Raw genomic sequence first — 23,061 nt, forward strand, 5'->3', positions numbered from 1 at the left:
AACAGAAAGTTCCACACATTTATACCTATTAGTTTTTCTGGGGAATTTGGAGTACTGGATGATTTTCAAGTTCCTCACTGTGTTAAATTCCATCCCCATGCCAAACCCTTCAAAAATTATATTTAATCACCAATGTTATTTGCACTGAACTCTGTAAGAAATGTCAGTGTATCAATATTACCACCGGTGATAAAACTTATGAACCAAGAAAATTGCATACGCTTTCTTTAGTGTAGATGCACAAAAGAATCAATTAAATCAACTTATGTAGAGTAAATGAACAATGAAGTGTAATTTGCCGGTATTCCTCAAAATTTCAAAAATGAAAAAAAGATTGGTATCCTCAAATCAGGCTGCAATCTTATAGCTTGGATTGACGAGATTATCAATGCCAGAGACAACATGCGCCGACTCAATCACATCTCCAACTTTTAAGTCTGCAAGATAATCCTTGTTTTCAGTTACATATCCAAACACTGCATATCTTCCATCCAAGATATTGGCATCACTAGGTGTGAGTTCACTTTCTTTAAGAAGCCAAAATATTTGGCTTGAAGCAGAATTAGCATCAAATTCCTGTTTCAGAAACATTAAGAAATTTCAAGTCAGTGAGTAAACAAAGTAAAATGTAAGGACATAAGCGCAATTGAAATTAGAGAAAAATAGAAACTATTTCTGACTAAAACTCACATCTCGGGCCATTGCCATGGTACCAAAAGCATTGAATGGGAGCTTTGTCCGAGCTTTGTAACGGCCAAGCTCCTGCCATATAGGAAAATATAAGGTTTTAGTTTCAAGTGGTTGTTATAAAAGCTAGCCAACTTTCATCTGATCAGTTCCAACATGTCACAAACTCCAATGTGTAGTCACTCACTTGCAAAGCTAACCTTCACATATAATGCTAATGCAAGTAACTACAGTGATAAGCTCGATAGAATAAAAGGGTAAATCAAGAATTAGGAGCCAATGCCTACAACATATAGATAAGCCAAAATATCACCCATGCCTTTTTATTTGCAAAAGATTACTGTACCTCTAGAGTAGCACCGTAGACAGGTGATTTGTCTCCATCCACCATTATTTCTAGTGGGATGGTACGTACTTTTTCTGTACTGGGGTCCACAAATCCATCTGCTGGTCCTTCAGGATCACCCGTTTGCACAACAAATCCATCAGCTGCAAGGTAACATATCAACAGTTTAACCATCTATGACTGGAAATTTTTAATATCCTTAGTACAGATCAGGGCAATCTTTTTTAGGCGTTGTCTACCAAGGTCACAATTTTGCCCAGACGGCCAGAATCCGGTGAAAAAAAATTCAAGAAATCTAGTCTTGGGAGTGTTTGAATCGTATTTTTGATGGTGGAAATGGCTTCAGCACCGTCAAGAACCCTTTGGCATCCAAAATTCTGATGGGTCCACAAATCCATCAGCTGCAAGGTAAAATATCAACAGTTTAACCATGTATAACAGTGGAAATTTTTAATATCCTTAGTACAGATCAGGGCAATCTTTTTTAGGCGTTGTCTACCGAGGTCACAATTCCCAGACGGCCAGAATCCGGTGAAAAAAAATTCAAGAAATCTAGTCTTGGGAGTGTTTGAATCGTTTTTTTGATGGTGGAAATGGCTTCAGCACCATCAAGAACCCTTTGGCATCCAAAATTTTGATGCTTGACAGCTGTAACCTGGATTTCCAAAAATTTATGCCAGAATTTTTCAAAATCCTGCCGGAATTTCCATTGTTTTCCAGATGAAATTGTGGCCTCCTTAGACTACGGCCTCTTTTATCTGTTTGTGACATGCAGGAAAGCCTAAGAGAGCCTAAGAGGACAGTGTCGCAATAAATTGGTTGTCTCCATCACCATAGGCTCACCATGTGGTGGGGTTGTCGAGGTTTAATGCACGGCTGCTGTTCGTGTATGGAGGCAAGAATTTTTGCTTTTGGAGCGTGGGGGTTTAAAATTAAGATTACAGAATGAGAGTTGGATTAGAATGAAGTCCACAGATTTGAAGTCAAACAGCTTTAAAACTTAAAAGGTTCTGAAGGAAGGACACACATCATATGTATGGTTTATTAGTGTAGAACACAGCTTGACTGTGAAGAAGCAGTAGTCATATTAATGTGGAACGAAATCCCCAACAAGGGATATGCCACTGATTTTAATAAGTTTGAACTCAAAAAGCATCACAAAGACAACAATCGCAAGCAAGGGGACCCACAGAGCACTCAAGCAGCTTGAAGCATTGTCAGTACTGGAGTGAGGGGTGATGCCATAACGTCAGATATTGGCCTGATTAAGGGTGAATTAGTAATCAGAAAAAAGGCATGTTTTATGTCCATCGGTAAGAAAGAAAACAAAGCTTGGGGTTCCCTAGGGGTTTAAGTTTTTGTTAGAGTGGATGCTGCAGACAAACCCAGGTTCGCCTCAAGGGTTTGGATGGGTTCATTTTGGAAATTTCGAAGGTTGGGTATATCCCACTACTGGGACACCTAACTAAATTCTTATACTTGTAAGCGAACTATGCAATACGTTGACCTCATAAATTATATTTTAAAACAGGTTTTCATGTTATTAAAATTCTTGAAGTCTTGGTGCTATTATGTTTGCAAGGGCAAGCATCAAAACCAGTATGCTAAGTAGCAGAGGGAGCAGAGGGCAGATATTTGAAGGAGCAATTTCCAGTTTCAACATTCAAGCACTCTCCTATTCTAAGGAAAATTTATGCCTATAATGGTGAACATTTTTCCTTTAGATGCTTTCACAATACAGGACTATAGTAGAACTTGAAAATAATCAAATTTAAATGTTAACTGTACCTCTCTGAGATGAGATTCAATTGAAAGAGAGAGCCACCCTAAGATCCCTTGGATTATAGTATATATAAGGAGACTTGAACCTCATCTTGGAAGCCCACAAAAAGAATGGGGGAATTGCAAGAAGAAGCAAGTTCTATGACTATCCTAGAAATTTATCGATAAAATTCCTTGGAGCCAAAGAAGGGAAACTCCACATGGAATTAAAAATGAAAAAGTAAGAGCTTTTGTTACGGATCACTTCACAGATTCTTGCTCAGTGAGGAATGGTTTGATAAAGGCTTTGAAGTTGAATCTTTCATTCTTAAAGGGGCTCTTTCAGATCACTGCCCTGTATGTCTGGATATATCAAATGGTGAAAAAGCCAAAAACATTCCCTTCAGGTTTGAAGGCGTGTAGCATGATCATCCAGACTTGGAAAATAGAATCCCGAGTAAGATGTTTATTTTATCCAGGAAACTGCAACATTTAAAAAGAGGTTCAAGGCCAGAAATATCAGAAAAGATAAGATATGATGAGATAAATTAATGTGAAATTGAAATCAGTTGAGAGAAGGAATTGTTGATTGAGGTTCTTTGTGAGCCATGACAAATATCTCATTCTCGCTTACAGGCTGGAGGGTGAGGTGAGAAGTTACATGTGAGAAAAGATGAGGTAAATTAAGATAAGATAAATATCAGATAAGATTAATATCCAACAGTGACCATAGTGTTGGTCAATCGAACTCAAAAGTGCAGCCAATGTGAATAACCAGTGGGAAATACCTCTCAAGAAAATAAATGAACTGAAGAATGATATGACAAAGAAGTAAAACAGGATTGACAAGGAAGAGTTGAACCAAGAACTCCTAGATGAGGAAGAAAGTTTGTCTGGATGAGGTATACAGAAGAAAAAAGATTTTTGGTAGGCAAGGTAATCCAATAGCTCAAAGAAGGAGATAAGAATACTACCTTCTTCCAAAGAACCACCCAAAACAGGAGGGGAAACAACAGAATATCAAGATTAAAGAAATACAATTATAGATTAACTTAAGAGCAAGAACATATTTGAAATGGGCGGAAGTTTATTTCAAAGATTTGCCGACTGATCCAAGATCCAAATTCTCCATTAGAACAGCAGAAATACTGGATGCTATCCGGACAATCATCAATGATGAGATGATGCCAAACTTATGGCTCCTGTTACTGAAGAACTTTAGGAGGTCTGTCATTTCTTGAAAAAAGATGAAGAATCCTAGCCCATAAGGATTCCTGGCTGATTTTTATCAAAAACTGTGGCATACAATAAAGGATGATCTTCATGGATCAGTGGAAGAATCTAGGAGATCAGGCAGAATTCTGAAGGCTGTGAATTGTACTTTCCTAACCCACATTTCCAAAAGAAAGATAGCTTTGAATTTTGATGCTTTTGGACCAGTTTATCGTGCAGCACATAATACAAGATCATTTTGAAAACACATGCTTCCAAAATAAAACCTTTACCTAATAGGCTAATATCAGATGAGCAAGGTGGTTTTGAAGCTGGTAAGGAATCTTCAGACAATGTTATTTTGGTCGAAGAGTTGATTCACTCAATCAGGCAAAGGAAGGATTGTGGAACAATCCTCAAGCTAGACTAATCTAAGGATAAAGTGCAGTGGGACTTTTTAATGGAAACACCACTGAAATGCAGCTTCGGTCAGGAATATGTCAGCTGGGTAAGCACATACTTCTCTACTACATTATTTCCAGTCCTTGTTAATGGGGGACCTATAAAATATTTTCAATCATCCAAGCTTTGTGGAAATCCATCACCAATGCAAGGGGTTCATAAAGGATTAAAGGTGTCAGCATTAGCTCAAATTCTAATCCCATCACTCATCAAATTTGTTGACAATAGGATCCTAGCTGGAGCGGATTACTATTGGACACACTGCATTCTTGGACAAATAGATTCCTCTCCACCGCCAGAATATTTGTTCTTATCCAATTTGTTGTTTCAAATATTCTTCTCTAACAAAAATCTTGATTCTATTAGCTCTAGTTGCCACTCTTTGTGAGTGGAAGCATCTTTAGGAATTTTCTGTGGAAAAGGGCAAAGAGTGAAAAAAATGGCATTTGTTGCAATGAGATAAGGTCACTGAGTCAAAATGGACAGGAGCAGTAGGTATATGGACTGCTTTAGTAAATAAATCTCTGATGGCAAAGCTATACTGGAGACTCTTGGTAGAAGCAAATCACTTTGAGCTAAGACCTTAAAGTTGATAATGTGGAAGGCATTCTAAAATAAAATTTAAATCCCATTTTCCCAAGGGAACTAGTATCTAGAACGGTATCCTCCAAAGTATAACTGTGATAGATAGATAAATGTTGCAAACATCGTGTCTGAAAATATATTTCCAAGTGTCCAGAAAAAAACTTATCAGCAGCATCAGGAAAAATATCGGCAAACATTAAAAAATACAAATATTTGTTTTTTTCAATTTTTTAAACATCTGAAAAAAAAATACATCAAATAAATTATAAAAGCATTGCCACATAAGTTGCAAACATCATGTCTACTGATATATAACTATGGGTCCAGAAAGAAACTTATCAGCAACATCAGAGAAAATACCAGAAATTATTGGCAAGCTTTAGAAAATACAAATATTCATTTTTGTTAAACATCTAAAGAAACAACATCAAATAAAAGCATGGCCACATAAATATGAAAATAAAACTGATATACAAGATGTATAAAACCATTGTGAAATGATCAGTGTTTTAAAAACCGGGCCAGTTTGAACCGGTAACCGGTCAAACCGGCCGGTTCACTAGCCGACCAGGTCAAACCGGCAGAAAAACCCAGTTTCCTTCGCCAAAAAATTAGAAAAACCGGTCCTAACTGGCCGGTTTATGGTCAAACCGACCAGTTCGATCATAAACCGGCCAGTCTATTGCTAGGGCAGCTATAAACCCCACAGAATGCATTTTTGTGAGTTTTGAAGCTGTTTTGAGGGAAATTTGGGGTTTTTTCCTCCAAAAAGAGTCCCTCCAAGAAAAACATGCCTACCCTCTCATTTTTCTGACACATCTCAACCCTAGCAATGTTGGCAATTAATGGTAATGTTAAATTTTTAAAGTAAAAGGATGAAAATGACTTTTTCATCCTTTTACTTAAATTTTTAACATTACCATGAAATGACTCAAGATGTTTGAGAGTGGTTTCGACCTCATTGGATTTCATATGGAGAAACTAGAATTTTAAATTCACTCAAAATTCAGCAGACTTAATGGTTTTCAAAATTTCATGGTTTGGGAGTTTGCAATGTTTCCATTTGATTCTATCATGCGTGAGGGTATGAGATTGGCATTTGATCAAGAGCATGAAGCCCTTTAAAAACCTTGATGTTGGTGGCATTGATTGTTGAACTTTGTTGATGTTGGTGGTATTGATTGTTGAACTCCTCTACCATGGCCTTAACAAGAATGCACCCTTCACTCGAAGGAAAACAACTGGTTAGGCATGCTAATATTTTTCTACCACATTATAAGGTTGAGGAGATGAACCCTTCACTCAAACCAAAATCATTGATTAGGCATGTTAAGCCTTTTCAATTTCTATCATGTTATAAGATTGAACAATCCAAGTCTGAAGACTTTGAGCTAGATGATGTTTATGTATCTCTTCTTGATGATGTTCATGCATTTCTAGTAGCATTGAAACTTGAATCAATGATGGGTTTCATGAGTGACAATGTTGATCAGTGATTTGTAGGTTTTATGTCTATTTTTGCTACTACTACTAAAGTTGTAGAGGAGTTTTAGGAGTCCTCAAACTCTGAGCCATATTATTTATGTAGCTCATGTTGATGATCTGTTGTCTAGTAGTGGTGATGAGTTTGATCATGATGAGGAGTGATCATGTTGTTGATCACTAGTATGTAGACTTGTAGTAGGTCAGTGACCCCGTAACTTAGAGCATTGTTTTCGGACTCTAGAAGCCATCTAGAGCCTCATTGATTATGTATTTTGTTGTTGATATGTATTGCACTCAATGCCACTTTGATATATTCACCTTTACATGGTATATAGATGAGCAAACCTTGCATATTTTCTCTCTATTGGTTTGGAATCATGGTTTTAAATCTTAAAAATAGTTTTTTTATTAAAAACTAATTATTTCATGTATTTTTTTAAAGGCCGGTTCATTTAGACCTGACAAGTCCCGGTTTGACCGGTTCCGGTTTGAAACCTAGTTTATTAGGTGGACTGGCCCGGTCACCGGTTCCAGTTTTTAAAACTATGGAAGTGATACATCATGCATTGACACTGAATCTTTTCCTGAGCCCTGACTCCTGAGTCTCAAAATTACATTTTTTGGACTCTTTGCTCAAGTGAACTTATCTCCCAAGACAGACTCCATAACTCATGTACAGGACTTTTCTGTTATTTAGCACTATTTTTTAATTATCTTGTCAACTCTTCATCGATCTGAGTCTAAATGCCAAGACAAAAACTAATTATGATTATATCCTCCCCATTTGACTGTTATTAATTCCAGATGCTCTTCCAGGGGTTTTCAACTTCTGGGGGCTGCTGGAAGGGTCAAAGGGGACACACTCCACAATAAAGCTACTAATGGGCAATGAAGGCACTCAATTTCCCCTTCTCATTTCAAGGAAAAGCAGTGAATTACTCCTTTTCTCTCAATCTCCTGCTTCCTCTTTTCAACATGAGTCAAAACATTGGATTTTATAGGCAACCTGTTATGGACCTTACGATTTTTTCCATTGACTTCTGATTTTTTGTCAATATATCACAATTTTTTAAGACATCATGATATATTCAAATTTTTAAAAAATCATGATTTTCACTGGTTGTGCCTAAAGGCACTCTACACCCCAGTATTGAGGAGATGTTGTCATGAACATACATAATAATGTTACACTAACAAATAATAAAAAGATACTTACATTAAAAATTGAAAAAATTCAAATCAGAGTGAGTAAAAAAAATATAAATCGGCTTTAAAGTAAAACTAAATTTATATTTATATTAATTAACCAAGTTTACAAGAATATTAAATTAAACTATTATCAGAAAAACAGCACTTGATTTTACCAATGATATCACAATCATATGCAACTAGCAATTCTTTAAGATTGGCTTTGATAGTTCTTTATTATCATAACCCATACTTAACTCCAAAACTTGATAGTATGCTATGTATTGGCAGATTGAACAGGTTTTCGATGTGGTTACACAGGAATTCAAGAAAAGATGACGAACACTCGATCATATGTTGAATTATTTGGATATCTTCAAAACTAGCTCCACTATAAGGTTTTTGTCGTGCATACACAAGAATCCTAGCAAAAATGACGAACACTCAATCATATGTTGAGGTATTTGGATATCCTCAGAATTAGCTTCACTATCTCTTCTTTACTGTTTAATATAATAATTATTCTCAAGTTATGTGAATAGTTTTCAGTATCAGATTGTTTTATCCAAACTCTTCTGATAATTCCAATTTTTCCTGCTTACAGTGATGGAAGCTCAAGTTTGACACCATAACAAAATTCCATAGCAGCATTAACAGCAAGTTAAATGCATAACAACCATTCAAAAGTTTATTGTTTTAAATTGACTTAAAAGTGAGTAGAGCTTTCACAGTACACTTCCATCATACAACTGTACTATTGCTTTCTATCCATCAATAATAGTTCTAATATTATTATCATTATTATTCTCGTAATATTATTTTTAAGTACCTTGTTCAATTGAATTGATAATTACACGCACAAATAACCCAATATATATTCTACCACCCTAGATATGTCTTAACCCCGATCTATCAAGCACTAAGATGGATCAAATCTCTTGAGATGCAAACCTTTTTTAGCTTGAGGTAAGCATTTTGCACCTTGAGAGATTTGATCCCTCTCAGTGCTTGATATATCTGGGGTTAGGATGGATCTAGGCTGGTGATAATATCACTGAGCCATATATCGCAATGTCAGCTATATATCATCAATATCTGCAACACTAGATACATATTCTGGGATATTCATGATAATGATACAGTTCACTTTTGGGACGATGCTCAGAATGTCACACTCCTCTCAAAAAGCTGTAATGGACAGAATGAAACAAGTTAACAACTCAATTGGATTAGAGTAAAACAATATTGGAATGAGTCTTGTTTGGAAGAGACTCAGAATATGGCATACGATCATCATCTTGGAAAAATTCTGAGTAATCCAGCTTCATAAGGAGCGAAATATCCTTCTGACAAAGTTAGCCAACAGAAAACTTTGGTAAATGAAGGGAAAGATGTGTTGTGTTGGAACTCTAAAGGGAAAGGTGTATACTCAGTCAATGAGGATTATTTGTTAAGTATTTTACTATTTTCGAGGTAGAAGATCACCAAAAGTCCCTCTTTTGGAAAAAGGTTCGTTATTATCTAGTTGGGCTAAGGTATATTTGCATGGCTGGCCAGGAAAGGAAAAATATTATCTGAGGTAGCTGAGGAAAAGGGGTGTATCAAGATATAGTGAGTGTTTTCTGGAGGAGAAAGATGCAGATCACGTTCTTCTTCATTGTGAATAGGAAAAAAGTTATGGGACATTTGGATTAAATTATGTGAACTTAAGCTTCCCATATACTCATCTGTAGAATAAACAGTGAGAACATGGCCAGAGCAATCTTGGAAGTTGGAACAGTTTATACAAGTTTGGTACTAGTTTCTAAATGTTGTCTCTTGATGCTTGTGGCAAGCAAGGAACAGCAGAATCTTTTAAAGGAAATGATGGACTAAAGGACAAACATGGGAAAGGATTAAGAGGACAATTTTGGAGACCGTAAAAGAAATATGCACGGAAAAGATAGAGGGTGTTGGAACACAGATCAAAGTTTATTTAATCAAACCCATGGGTCTACCTTATATCAAGGCTCTCATTGAAGGAAAGAGTTTGAGCAAGAATGTAGACAGCAGAAATGCAGTCCACCTGAAGGGTAGATTAAGCTTGAATTTGATGGCACATCTAAGGGCAACCCTAGATTAGCAGGGCGGAAAATTTTTCAGAAATCATCATAGGAACATTTTTGCTGTCCTATACAGATTTTTTGGCAAAAGAACGAAAAGCCAAGCTGAGCTCGAGGCATTGTAAGTTTGTGACTTTGATGAAAGATTATACCTAAGAACATTCCAAAGTAGTTATTGACCTTCTCGATGGTCAGTATCACCATCCCTCATAGAAGATGACTAGTAAGACCAAGTGGTTCAAACAAGCCATAGGAGGTCTTGATTGCTACCAATTTGAACACCTTCAAACATTAGCCAGTGAGGTGCCAAATTAGATCACTAACCAGGTTAATGCCTCGAAGGAATACAATTTCCTAGTACTGGGAGACTACCCCCATAGAAGAAAAAGGGAATTGGAAAGCCTCTTTGGTTACATACTTTTACCAAAAGCTCCCACCCCACCCCCCAGCTTTATTAACCAGCTGAATAATGCCTCAAAGGAATACAATTTCCTAGTACTGGGAGACTAACCCCATAGAAGAAAAAGGGAATTGGAAAGCCTCTTTGGTTACGTACTTTTACCAAAAGCTCCCACCCCACCCCCCAGCTTTATTAACCATCCATTTTATTCAGAATGAAGATAGACAAGGTAATAATGTTGAACTATTCTTCAAATCATTCTCCTGGCACAGAACATGATGGTACAGGATGATCACCACCTCAATGGCCCTTGACGCGGAGAAATTGCTCTTAGGTGTATTAATCAATAAGTAATGTGGGACCTGTCATTCCTATTTCTCTTGTCTTTGCTTAGTGTGCCCGCTGTCCAGAATTCTGTTTATTAAAATTGCAGAGCTGGGTAGGAAAGGGAAGAATTGATCTAGGAGCCAGGAAGTAGACTCGATCCAACCACTTTGACTCCCACAAATGGTATGAGAATTTCCTGCCCCAGCATGGCATGGCTCAGTTGGGCAAGGGTACAACCTCTTTTAAATTGGACTCAAAGAAGCCAAAGCAAAACAGGATGTCAAGTGAGAAAATATACCATGTCTTGGTGGAATTTGGACAGCAATTGAGAGATGTAGACAAACATAATTCTCATACAGGCTGCTGTTTCTAATAAAAAGGTTATCACTTTTGTGGAGAATTTTTGCTTGGCTCATCTTGCAAGACTTCTGAAAAGGAGTACAGGGAAACTTTCAAGAGAAAAATCCATGACTGTCTGGAGATTATAATGGGCAGAAAACTGAATCAGCAGCCACTGGTGTTCATTAAAGAGGAAGCACCCTCAAGTGAAGAAGGGAAGACTTAACCAACACGCTGAATTCCTAGTACAGTACTCAAGAGTCAAAACTATGGTTTTAAATCTAATATGCAAGCTTTATGTCTGCATTGCATAGATTTAAAAGTCATCGATGATAGGAATGAAGATCTTTTGTTTCAAACCTACCAGTTTTGTCTCGAAAATGGGCTGTACATTAACAATCTTTGAATTAATTACAGTCAGGAACTGAACAGGTTTAGTTTTGAATCTGAATTTCATCATTAATGTACCTGGTTCTCTCAGAAATGAGTATTATATATCACGATTATCTAGTGGGATCAAAATGCCATTTAAGTCACTTTCACTTGTAAATGAAAATTCTCTTTAAACTTCAAACCTGACAGTGTAACTTTTTTAACAACTTAAAAAATAAAGGAAATCACTATCAGGCATTTGATAGAAAACAAATAAGAATGATCAACATTGACAAATGAGAAGCCCAATTCTAAAGAAAATAAATATCAGATGAGATGTTCTTCATACCTCTTTGAATTTCCATCCCATCATAGAAGTGTCTTTCCACTAGGTCTGCAATATTTCCTGCAGTAATGGGGGCATTGTAGCCATCCAGAACCAGCCGAAATGTGACATCTTCAACATTAGGATTGTTTTTAACCTTCACTTTCATTTCCACGGTTGCCCTCCCCTTTAAAGTAGGCTTACTGGAGTATTCTTCAGGCACTTCAAAAGGAAACCCGTCCACCATATCTTCTTCAACACTGCAGAAATCCAATGTCCCAGGAAGATCTCAGCTGCAGTCAATAACAAAAGTGTAATATGAGATTGCGGATACTGATAAAGCTACAAGATTAATTTATTAAGAGTTAAACATGTGCAGCTAAAATCACTTTGATTATTTTCATTGATTTTCTCTCAGTTTGTCCTTGATTTTGAACTAAGATCCTGCCCAACACAGACTACATATTTTATCCTTGGGAACATAATTTTTGTCAGAGGGGTAGTAGAAAGAAATAAAGTACACACATTGAGGGTCTTGAGGAGTGAATAGATAGATCAGTTACCAACTTCCCAGGTGAAAAAGAGCTTAGAAGGGTAATGTCCTTATCTCAAAAATAAGAATGGCTGGCTTCTGAGTGAGGGTGGGCTAAAGAAATATCAAGATAACCCAATTATACAACTGGTAAGATGAATGCAGAGATGGAAAGTGCAAAGGAAAAAGCAATGTGTTATTATGTAAAACTTCTAACATGTAGTAGTTGTCTTAGACTCTTAGAAGCCTGTTTAGAAGCTTTACTGATTGTGCATGTTGTCAAGTAGCCCTTGTTAGGAAGTCATATCTAGTAGACTTCTAAGAATATCCACAAATTGGTCTCCTTTTCTAAATGATTGATGGCTGGGGAAAGGTAAAAAGCAAGGATCTAAATGTCATCTGCCTATCTTGCAGAAAGTGTCATATGTGGAAAAATAGCTACTGCTATAGAGGGTTAGATAAATCTCATCCACATATGTAGAGAAGGTGTTGAGACTCAAGAGCCTTGTGTGAGTCGTAATGTAATATGCTAGGGCGATTTTAGGGTTTCGGAAACTAGGTTTCAAAAATTATTTCGCTCATTCAGTGGTGAAACATTCAATAGTAGTATAGTACAATATAACATGGTCCACAATAATATCACTATTTATTTGCTCTAGATCTACCAAATGCCAAGAGGGATCAAATCTTTTTTCACTCTAAAAGAGCTTTGCATATCAAGAGATTTGATCTCTCTCGGCGCTTGGTAGATCCAGAGCTAAGATGGATCTATGCTAGTTTAATTCCCCCCTTTAAATAGGCTATATTCCACATGAATACCGGGTCAATACCATGGGTTCTCAATACCATGGGGTATTTTTATTTTTATTTTTATAGGGTTATTTTTATTTTGTTATTATTATTGTTTTTACATTTTTATTTTATTTTGACAAAGTGAAAATGTTTACATACATTACATTAATCTTTTGATTTAATTTTATATTTTTATTTTTATGTAATTTGACTTGGTCAAAATGTTAAACATTACATTACATCATCTCTACACACCGGACTGGAGAGCGCCTCTCGACGCAAACAACACAATATAACAATATCATTGTCCATTCAATCAATGATATCACTGTTCATTTGCACATGTAATCCAATCATATTAAACTTCAAATAATCCATAGTGAATCCCAAGTCCAACAGAATATAGCCAATGAATAATTATACGTCCACTACTAATGACTAGAATCATAGATAGTGCACAACTAGGGTTCTCTTGCATATTCTATTAGAGGGCTTAACAGAGTACCCCTAGTTTAAATCTGCTACAAGAGGATCAATGCCAAGTTCAGGATCCGTCGATTCCACCTTTCAATCACCTTAGGAAATTCCTCCGCAACCTACCTCAGGACCTATACTATTTTTAGGAGATTTCGGTCTACCACAATCTCTAATCTAGCCCCAAAAACAATCTTTCAGGAGGGTCCGAATACTTCAGGAAACTTTCTTTATGCTCCAGAATCCATTGGTTGCTTCAAGAGAACGATATTGTTCGTCTCAAGAGTATTTTGACATAAGACTATAGATAATTCATATTTCCTGCCTCATATAACTTTGAGTGCCTCAGGCTTCGATCTGGCGGTTACAGGGGTCCTCGGCTGCCTCAGAATAGTTTGCTTTCTACCTCAAGTTCGTTATGCTAGCCTTTGAGATTTGCAGTTTGCTTCAAAATGCCTTTCTTTTGCCACAAAGAGAAGCACGCGATGATTAAACCCAATAAGACTTCAACCTATCCAGAAATTGTTCCTCAGAGAACTCGTCCAGCTTCAGTGTGATTAGGTAATGCCTTGCCACAAATCTTCCCAAAAATAATTCGTTGCTCCTTCAGATAATTAAATCCCTGCTTGCCAAAACAAAATAGAGAATATAGAAAATAAATTTACTAACTAGAGTGGAATCTTTCACCACCAAAATTAGTAGAAAAGATGAGGTCTTCAAACCCTCAGAGCCACAGCTCAAGAGAGACAAATGATTTGATCCAAATTGATGATGATTCATTTGATCTCAACTCTCCTCTATTTATACATTTTCCAGGAGCTCCAAAATGTGAGGGGTTGCACCCCTAATTTTGGGTTTTTTAGCCCCAGTCGACCCAACTTTTGCCCAATGTTGCCCCAACATAGGAAAAATTGGGTTTTTACCCTTTTATCAAGACTATAGCCTACAAGGTCGGATAGGCTATTTCGTCTCCATTAGCCATCATTTTGGAAAGGACATTACAGTCCCCCCTTCCCGAAATTTCCTACCCTCAAGCAATTGCAAATTGGTATTCTGCAAAACTCGTTCTCCTTCCCATGTGGCATCTTCTTTCGGAAGATTCTTCCATCTAATGAGATATTCTGAAATTACTCCACCTCTTAGTTTTCTTTCTCGTACTACCATGATTGCTTCTGGGATTAGCTCCAGTTGTCCTTCATCCAAAGGGGGCAGTGCGATAAAAGTAGTGACCTACTACCCAACAGCGTTTTTGAGACAGGAAACATGGAAGACATTATGAATTTTGCTTTCTTTTGGCAGTTCTAACTCATACGCCACCTCTCCTATTTTCCGAAGAACTTTGTAGAGTCCATAAAATCTTGGCTTCAAATTCTATGCATCGCTTTTCTTGAGTGTATATTGCCTATATGGTTGCAATCTAAAAAATACGAGGTCTCCTACCTCAAAACTATGTTATGTTCAGTGTTGGTCTGCGTACATCTTTTGTCGATTTTGGGCAGCCTGCATGTTTTCTTTGAGTGTCATGAGAATATCCTAGCTTTCTTGTATCCAATCTTTAGTTAATGGGGCCCTGTAGTCTCGAAGACAACATCAAGAAAGGATGGAGCATCATAACCGCACAGTGCTCTAAAAGGTGTCATCCCAATAGACAAATGATAAGTGGTGTTGTAACAATGCTCCTCGAGGTGTAGCTATTTGATCTATGCTTTTTTGCTTACCAGTTACGTAGTTATGCAAGTATCCCTCAAACCATTTATTCACGATCTCCATCTGGCCATCTATCTACGGATGATAGTTGGTGCTTGGGGTTAATTCTGACCCGACTAGCCTGAAGATTTCCTGCCAAAATGCCCCCATAAATTTGTTATCTTGATCACTAACTATATTTTTAGGTAGTTCGTGAAGCCTAAAAACTTCTCTGAAGAAAAGTTTTGCTACTTGTTTGGCCAAGTAATCAGTGGGAAGAAATGAGCAAATTTCATCAATCTTTCAACCATTGTATAGATGCAGCCTTTGCCTTATGCTTTGGGTAGTCTTGTAATGAAGCCCATTGAGATGCTTTCCCATTTTTGTTTTAGAATATCATGCATTATTTAACATATTTTAATACATCATTTTTTAGACCTTTCCATGAAAATCGTTCCTTGATCTGTCGGTAAGTTTTGAAGAATCCCTGGTCTCTAGCTGATGGTATGTCATGTGCAACGTTCAAGATTTTCTCCTTAAGCGTAGATTCAAGAACCAAGTATATCTTGTCCTTATAGTAAATATTATCATTAACTATCTTGTACTTGTCATCTTGAATGAGTCTGTTCGTCAAAGCATAGGCAAATTTGTTCTTGGAATATTCCACCGAGAGGTGAGCCTTCCAAATTTTTGTGAGCTCCATGAGAGAACATGCTGCTAGTTTCTTGGAGAGTGCATCAACCACAGTATTCTTTTTCCTTTTTACGTATTCAATATCAAAATCATAAGCCTCGATCTTGCTTACCCACTTTTGTTGTCGTTCTTTCGAGTCTTTTTATTCCAAGAAATGGCACAAGCTATTGTGGTTTGTCTTCACTACGAACCTATTTCCCACCAAGTATTGCCTAAAATTTGCCAAGGCATACATAATAGCTAGCATTTCCTTGTCATATATGGATTAAAGTCTCTCTGTGTCCTGAAGTTTCTGACTTTCAAATGCAATAGGATGGCCCTTCCGCATTAACAATGCTCCTATTCCTTCCCCTGATGCATCACATTCTAACACAAAGGGTTGACTAAAGTCGAGTGCTAGTACTGGACATGAGCTGATTACTTCCTTGAGCTTATTGAATGTCATGTTTGATTCCTTTGTCCACCTGAATGCTCATTTCTTTGTCAGATTTGTTAATGTTGCACTTGGTTGAGAGAAACCTTTGACGAATCACCGGTAACAGCTACAAATTCTGAAAAATCCTCGCAATTTGGTCAAATTCTTAGGTGTTGGCCAGTCCAAAATTCCCTAAATATTCTCTTGATGTAATTCCACTCTCCTTGCACTAATTATGTGTCCCACATAAAGAATCTTCGTCATTCAAAATTCACATTTTGATGCCTTGGCATAGAGTTATTGTTGTTGCATTATGTTCAAAATTTCATCCAGGTGCCCCAAGTGATCTTCCCATGTCTTGATGTATATGATAAGGTCGCCAAAAAATACTACTAAGAATTTCCTCAATTGCTTATTGAAGATGTTATTCATGCAAGATTGGAATGTGGTGGCAATATTGGTTAGACCAAATGGCGTGACCAGGAACTCAAAGTGTCCATAGTGGCATCGGAATGTTGTCTTTGGCACATCTTGCTCTCGAACCCAGATTTGATGATATCTTGATCATCGATTGATCTTTGAAAAGTAAACTACTCCACGTAACTCATCCAGTGACTCATCGATCCTGGGAATAGGATACCTACTCTTGATGGTCTTTTTGTTGAGTGCCCAGTAGTCAATACACATCCAAAACCACTGACAAGGCGAACGGACTTGAGTTGGTTCTAATGTGGCCCATCGCCAGCAATTCTTGGATTGCCTTCGCTATTCCATCCTTGAATTTGTTTGGGTGCCAATATGGTGTAGTGATTACGAGCTTGGCCCCTTCTTCCAACTCTGTAGTATGTTCAAATCCTCTTTTAGGAGGTAATCTTAGAGGAATATCATTAAATACCTAGCCATGCTTGTCCAGCACTCGTTGAATGTCTGCTTTGTATTGTGGATTGTCATTGTTTGGTGTCTTTTGGCTTGTAATCATGCATTTTGCAGTATATGCTATATCTCCATGCCTAAATATGGTCTCCCTTCTTCTAGCATAAAAGACTTGTGGGCTACCATTTGCCATGCCTATCAAAACTACATTACTGCCATTAGAGGCTTTGAATTCCACTTACATTGCTTGGTAGTCCATAGTGTACTTTCCCAACAAATACAACCATTGAACTGTTGAGAATTCAGTAGGGCAATATTTATGTTAATTATCTTTGCTTGATAATTGCTTGTGTTAGCTTTTTCCTTATTAGCATTGATCTTTATTAGTTCAATATGCATAACATCAAACAGCTACCAAAACAATATGAACAATGACACAGTATGTAGGCTCCAAGCCAAGGCCAAAACCCCTCCTCTTGAGAGGAAAACCTATAAAATCTCTTCTCATCTTTTAGATCTTTCAATTAAAGAATACCATGACCTAGACTCATAAAAGTACCCTCCAAGATCAAGTCTTCCTCGACCTCCTGTTGCAATATCTTCGACCTCCTCAGTAAATTTGAAATTCTGCCCCAGCAATTGTTGTTGCTTCACTAGGAGACTTCGATCTCCTTCTTGTTGCTCTTCCCTTGACCTCGCTTGCCTTGATTTGAGTCTTAGGGCTAGAAGGAAACCCTAAGAGACCTTCGCTTGCCTTCTAGCTCTTGCTTCTTCCAAAATCGAACTTCTAGACTTCCCCACTACAAGACCCTAACTTCACATTCCCAGAAGAAAGTAGAGAGACCCAAAACACTTCGACTTCTTCTTCGCACTTCTTTCTTCATCCTTCTGCTGCTTCCTCCTTCGTATGAGAGATGAGTGAGTGAATGATCCAAATGGAGGATGAGTTCCTCTTATATATAGGTTTCCTTCAAGGGTGGACATGTCTCTTCACTTAGGCCAACTTGACAGCTCATGTAGGCCGACTTGATCTTGGAGGTATTTTGACATTTTCAAGATAAACTAAATTTTCTTTTACAATTTACAATGTGCCCATAGGGTCTTCCATATATGAAAATGAGTCTTATACCTAGGACAAACCTAGAAGCACTCAATGGGTGCTTGACCCATAAAATAAAAGAACTTGAGCACGAAACCCATGCTCCAATAATAATAATAATTTCTTTTTTATTTTATATATACAAGAATACACTTCATACTAATGAAGACCGAACCTAGTTACACATTTTTCAACACTCCCTCTTAACTAGGGAGGTATTCATAGAAGGTAAATGGTCATTCTCAATCTGAAGAAATCTCATAAGAAGAGTTGGGTTGGTAACCCATCTGTCTAGCATCATAATGACCAGCATTGTTATATAGCAAGGCCTTGACTAATAGCTCTATCTCTCCACAAGATCAGAGCACAATGCTGGCGAGACCAATGATGCACAAACACCAACATCATTGTCTCTCCAAGGTACATACCCCACCTAGGTGTTCCCAGAGTATGACCTCTCGTTGGACTATTCTTATCTTGGGTAGCTAATCCTCAAAGAATATCGGTCCACGACTACTCTTATCTTGAATGCCCTACCACATTCTCAAAGAGTATCAAATGCCAAATGGTTACCCAACCCTCCATTCTTTCTTCCCAAGTGAAGACAAGAATGCTTGTGTCTATCCCTCCCTCTCAATCCAAGAGGACAAATCCACCAAACCCAGCTTGTCCCTTAAGTATACAAGCTTCTTGTTTGGAAGTGATTTTGTCAATATGTCAGCTACTTGCTCATCAATGGAGATATATTGTAGCTGCACCACACCATTTTGCACTAGTTCTTGTATATAGTGATACTTGTTGTTGATATGCTTTGTCTTCCCATGAAACACTGGGTCCTCAAACAAACGAATACAACTTGTGTTATCACAACGTATCACTGTAGGGTTCATCGGTCCTTCAAATAAGTCAAACAACAGCTTCCTTAACCAAACTGCTTCCCAGCTAACTTCACATGCTGCAACATATTCTACTTCAGCACTCTTGAAGGCAACGGTGTTTTTTTTTATGCTCATCCATGAGACCATAGATGATCCCAGACTAAAACATCCTCCTGTAGTGCTTCTTCCATCTTGTTCACTGCCTCCCCAGTCGGAATCTGTATAACCAATCAATTGAACATTATTCCTTCTATCATATTTCAAACAGTAGTTGATGGTTCCCCACAGATATCTTAGGATATGTTTTGCTGCTATCTAATGATCATGCTTCGGCTCCACTTGGAATTGACTAAGTATATTTACTACAAAACATATGTCTAGACGAGTATTCACCGAGTGCATTAATGAGCCAATCAATTGTCTATATCTGGAAGGATCCACAGGGCTTGATTCGGAACTTCTTAGTTTTTTCAAGTTTGTGATCATTAGAGTAGTCATCTCTTTACAGTCCATCATGTTGAACTTCTTCAGAATCTCGATCACGTACTTTCCTTGAACTAAATAGACTTCATTAGCTTCCTGCCAGACTTCTAGTCCCAGATAGTAATGCACTAGCCCCAGATCCTTCATGTCAAATTTTGCTGCCAATTGCTTCTTACATTCTTCAATTCGACCTTCTACACATATTAAGAGAAGATCATCTACATATAGAAGAATGATTACAGGTTCATTATTTACAACCTTACTATAGAGGTTTGAGTCAGCAGAACTTTTTGTGAAGGCTAGAACTTTTTGTGAAGCCTAGTCTTTGTAGATATGTATCCATTCTAGCATACCATACACCTTGGTGCTTGCTTGAGGCCATATAATGCTTTCTTTAATCTGCACACATATGCCTTCCTATCTTTGATTTCGAATCCCAAGGGTTGTTCTATGTAGACTTCTTCATCTATTGTGCCATTTAGAAATGCAATCTTGACATCCATTTGGTGGATGTTCCATCCCATCGATGCTGCCAGAGAGACTAATGATCGAATTGCTGTGTATCTTGTTGTTGGAGCAAAAGTTTCCTCATAGTCAATGCCTTCAAGTTGAGAGAACCCTCTTGCCACGAATCTTGCTTTCTACTTGTCTATGCTTCCATCGGTTGCATGCTTGATCTTATAGATCCACTTGGAAGTAACTACAAATTTGTCTTCAGGCCTCGGTACAATCTCCCATACTCCATTCTTCATTATAGATTGATATTCTTCATTCATGGCATCTTTCCATTCTTGATGTTCTATAGCCTCTTCGAAAGTGGATGGTTCTGCTTCTATTAATTTTGTCATGTATGCAGCATACCTCGAGTATCTCTTGGGTCTTTTACTTTCTCTAAATGATCATTGAGTTACACCATGACCTTCTGCATCTAGTGTAGACTTCAACCAATTAGGTCTTTTCCTTGTTTCTTGAGTGACCACAAGTTGAATAGGTTCACTAGGTCCTTCTTCATCATGGTGAGATCCTTCTTCCTTGTCAACTTCTTCCTCAAACATAGGAAGTTCTTCGTCATCAGAATCTATAGAAAGTTCTTTTGATTTCTTGAATGCTATGCTTTCATCAAATATGACATCACGACTAACTTCAATGTGATGTCCATCTTTCATATAGATTCTATAGGCTTTCGATGAGTTACTATACCCAACAAATATACCTTTCACACCAGAAGGATCCAACTTCTTTCTTTTGTCTTTTGGTATATGAATGTACACAGGACATCCAAAGATTCGGAGATGATCAACAGATGGCTTCTTCCCAGTGAACACTTTTCCAGGAGTTTTGTTGTCTAGAGATCTGTGAGGACATTGATTTTGTATGTAGATTGTTGTCTTAGTTGCCTCACCCCATAGAAACTTTGGTAGATCTTGATCATGTATCATTGCTTTTACACTTTCTTCAATGGACCTGTTCTTTCTTTCTACAACTCCATTTTGTTCGGGGTCGTATGGAACTATCAGTTCCCTCTTAATCCCAAATCCCTTACAGAATGCTATGATCTCCTTGGATGTATATTCTCCTCCATTATCAGATCTTAGTATTTTGATCCTTCTTTCTGTAAGGTTCTCCACTTCAACTTTGAATTCTTGAAATTTAGTGAATAATTCATCCTTGGTTTTCATTAAGTAAACCCAGGTCTTTCTTGAGTGATCATCTATGAATGTGACAAGATGTCCTCCAAGTGATTTTGGAGTCATAGGGCCACATACATCAAAATGAATAAGATCCAAGATTTCTTTCCACCATGAAGCACTGCTTCCAAATGGTTTCTTGGTATTTTTGCCTAATGCACATCCTTTGCAGACACCTTCATGATCCTCCTTTAGACTTGGTATTCCATCTACTATAGAATTTAGGGTGAAGAATTTTGAAATGTAGATGACAAACATTCTATGCCAAAGTTCACATGGACTAATCTCAGTGTGAACTAGGGCATGATTTACATGAGATATTAATATGTAGAGTCTTCCTTCTCGAATACTAAGTACTTTAGCTTTTTCTATGCTCGAGTCTTTTGCCCAAACAACTACTTTTCCATCAACGAATGCTACTCTATCTACTTTATCTTCTAAGCTTGAAATAGAAAGTAGATTTTTGTGCAAACTTGGAACAAACAGAATTTTGTTGAGGTGGATGTTGCTTCCATCTTCTAGCTTTATGGATGATGATCCAATGCCTTTCACGGGATAGCTCTTGTTGTCTCCAAGTTCCACAGAGTATGCAGATTTTCCTTTTGATAAGGTCTTCAATTGGTGAGAGTGACCAGTCATGTGCCTTGATGCACCGCTATCAATTACCCAAATGTCTTCGTCTTGAAATGTTCCAGAGAGAGCAGAGAAGAGTCCTTCATCTTTTTCTATGATTGATTCCTTCTTTGAAGAGAATATGAGACTCCATACCTCTTTGATGCCTTTCTTGAGATGGCTTGCAATCCTTTTGATGACCTTCTTCATTGTAGAGGAGATCTTCATGATGCCCTTAGATAACCAAAGCTCTGATACCATGTTGAGAATTCAGTAGGGCAATATACATGTTAATTTTCTTTGCTTGATAACTGCTCATGTTAGTTTTTACTTATTAGCTTTGATCATTATTAGTTCAATATGCATAACATCAAACAGCTACCAAAACAGTAAGAACAATGACACAGTATGTAGGCTCCAAGCCAGGGCCAAAACCCCTCCTCTTGAGGGGAAAACCTGTAAAATCTCTTCTTATCTTTTAGATCTTTCAATTGACGAATACCATGACCTAGACTCAGACAAGTACCCTCCAATATCAAGTCTTCCTCGACCTCCTGCTGCAATATCTTCGACCTCCTCAGTAAATCTGAAATTCTGCCCTAGCAACTATTGTTGCTTCACTAGGAGACTTCGATCTCCTTCTTGTTGCTCTTCCCTTGACTTCGATTGCCTGGATTTGAGTCTTAGGGCTAGAAGAAAACCCTAAGAGACCTTTGCTTGCCTTCTAGCTCTTGCTTCTTCCAAAATCAAACTTCTAGACTTCCCCAGTACAGAAACCTTAACTTCGCAATCCTAGAAGAATGTAGAGAGACCCAAAACACTTCAACTTCTTCTTCGCACTTCTTTCTTCGTCCTTTTCCTACTTCCTCCTTCATATGAGAAATGAGTGAGTGAATGATCCAAATGGAGGACGAGTTCCACTTATATATAGGCTTCCTTCAAGGGTGGACATGTCTCTTCACTTGGGCCGACTTGATGTTGGAGGTATTTTGACATTTTCAAGACAAAATAAATTTTCTTTTACAATTTACAATGTGCCCATAGGGTCTTCCATATATGACAATGACTCTTATCCCTAGGACAAACCCTAGAAGCACTCAATGGGTTCTTAACCTATAAAATAAAAGAACTTGAACATGAAACCCATGCTCCAACAATAATAATAATTTCTTTTTCATTTTATATATACAAGAATACATTTCATACTAATGAAGACCAAACCTAGTTACACATTTTTCAACATGA

The 23,061-nt window shown here is 37.5% G+C and overlaps 1 protein-coding gene across 1 annotated transcript in view; it reads right to left on the bottom strand.

Annotated features, from left to right (window-relative positions):
* Positions 1–233: 233 nt before the first annotated feature.
* The window catches only part of CYP38 (cyclophilin 38), a 44,801-nt gene continuing 21,973 nt past the window's right edge, over positions 234–23,061 (bottom strand). The window contains exons 4-7 of the mRNA XM_089385465.1: positions 11,616–11,851; positions 1,034–1,176; positions 691–762; positions 234–576 (exon numbers count right to left, since the gene is read on the bottom strand). Coding sequence (XP_089241591.1) covers positions 349–576; positions 691–762; positions 1,034–1,176; positions 11,616–11,851 — 679 coding nt within the window. The 3' untranslated portion in view covers positions 234–348. The remainder of the gene's footprint in view (positions 577–690; positions 763–1,033; positions 1,177–11,615; positions 11,852–23,061) is intronic.

Source organism: Pinus tabuliformis, chromosome Q (assembly GCF_031772625.1).
Source record: "Pinus tabuliformis cultivar Carrire ecotype Pingquan chromosome Q, CPIR1, whole genome shotgun sequence".
Classification (NCBI taxonomy): domain Eukaryota; kingdom Viridiplantae; phylum Streptophyta; class Pinopsida; order Pinales; family Pinaceae; genus Pinus; species Pinus tabuliformis.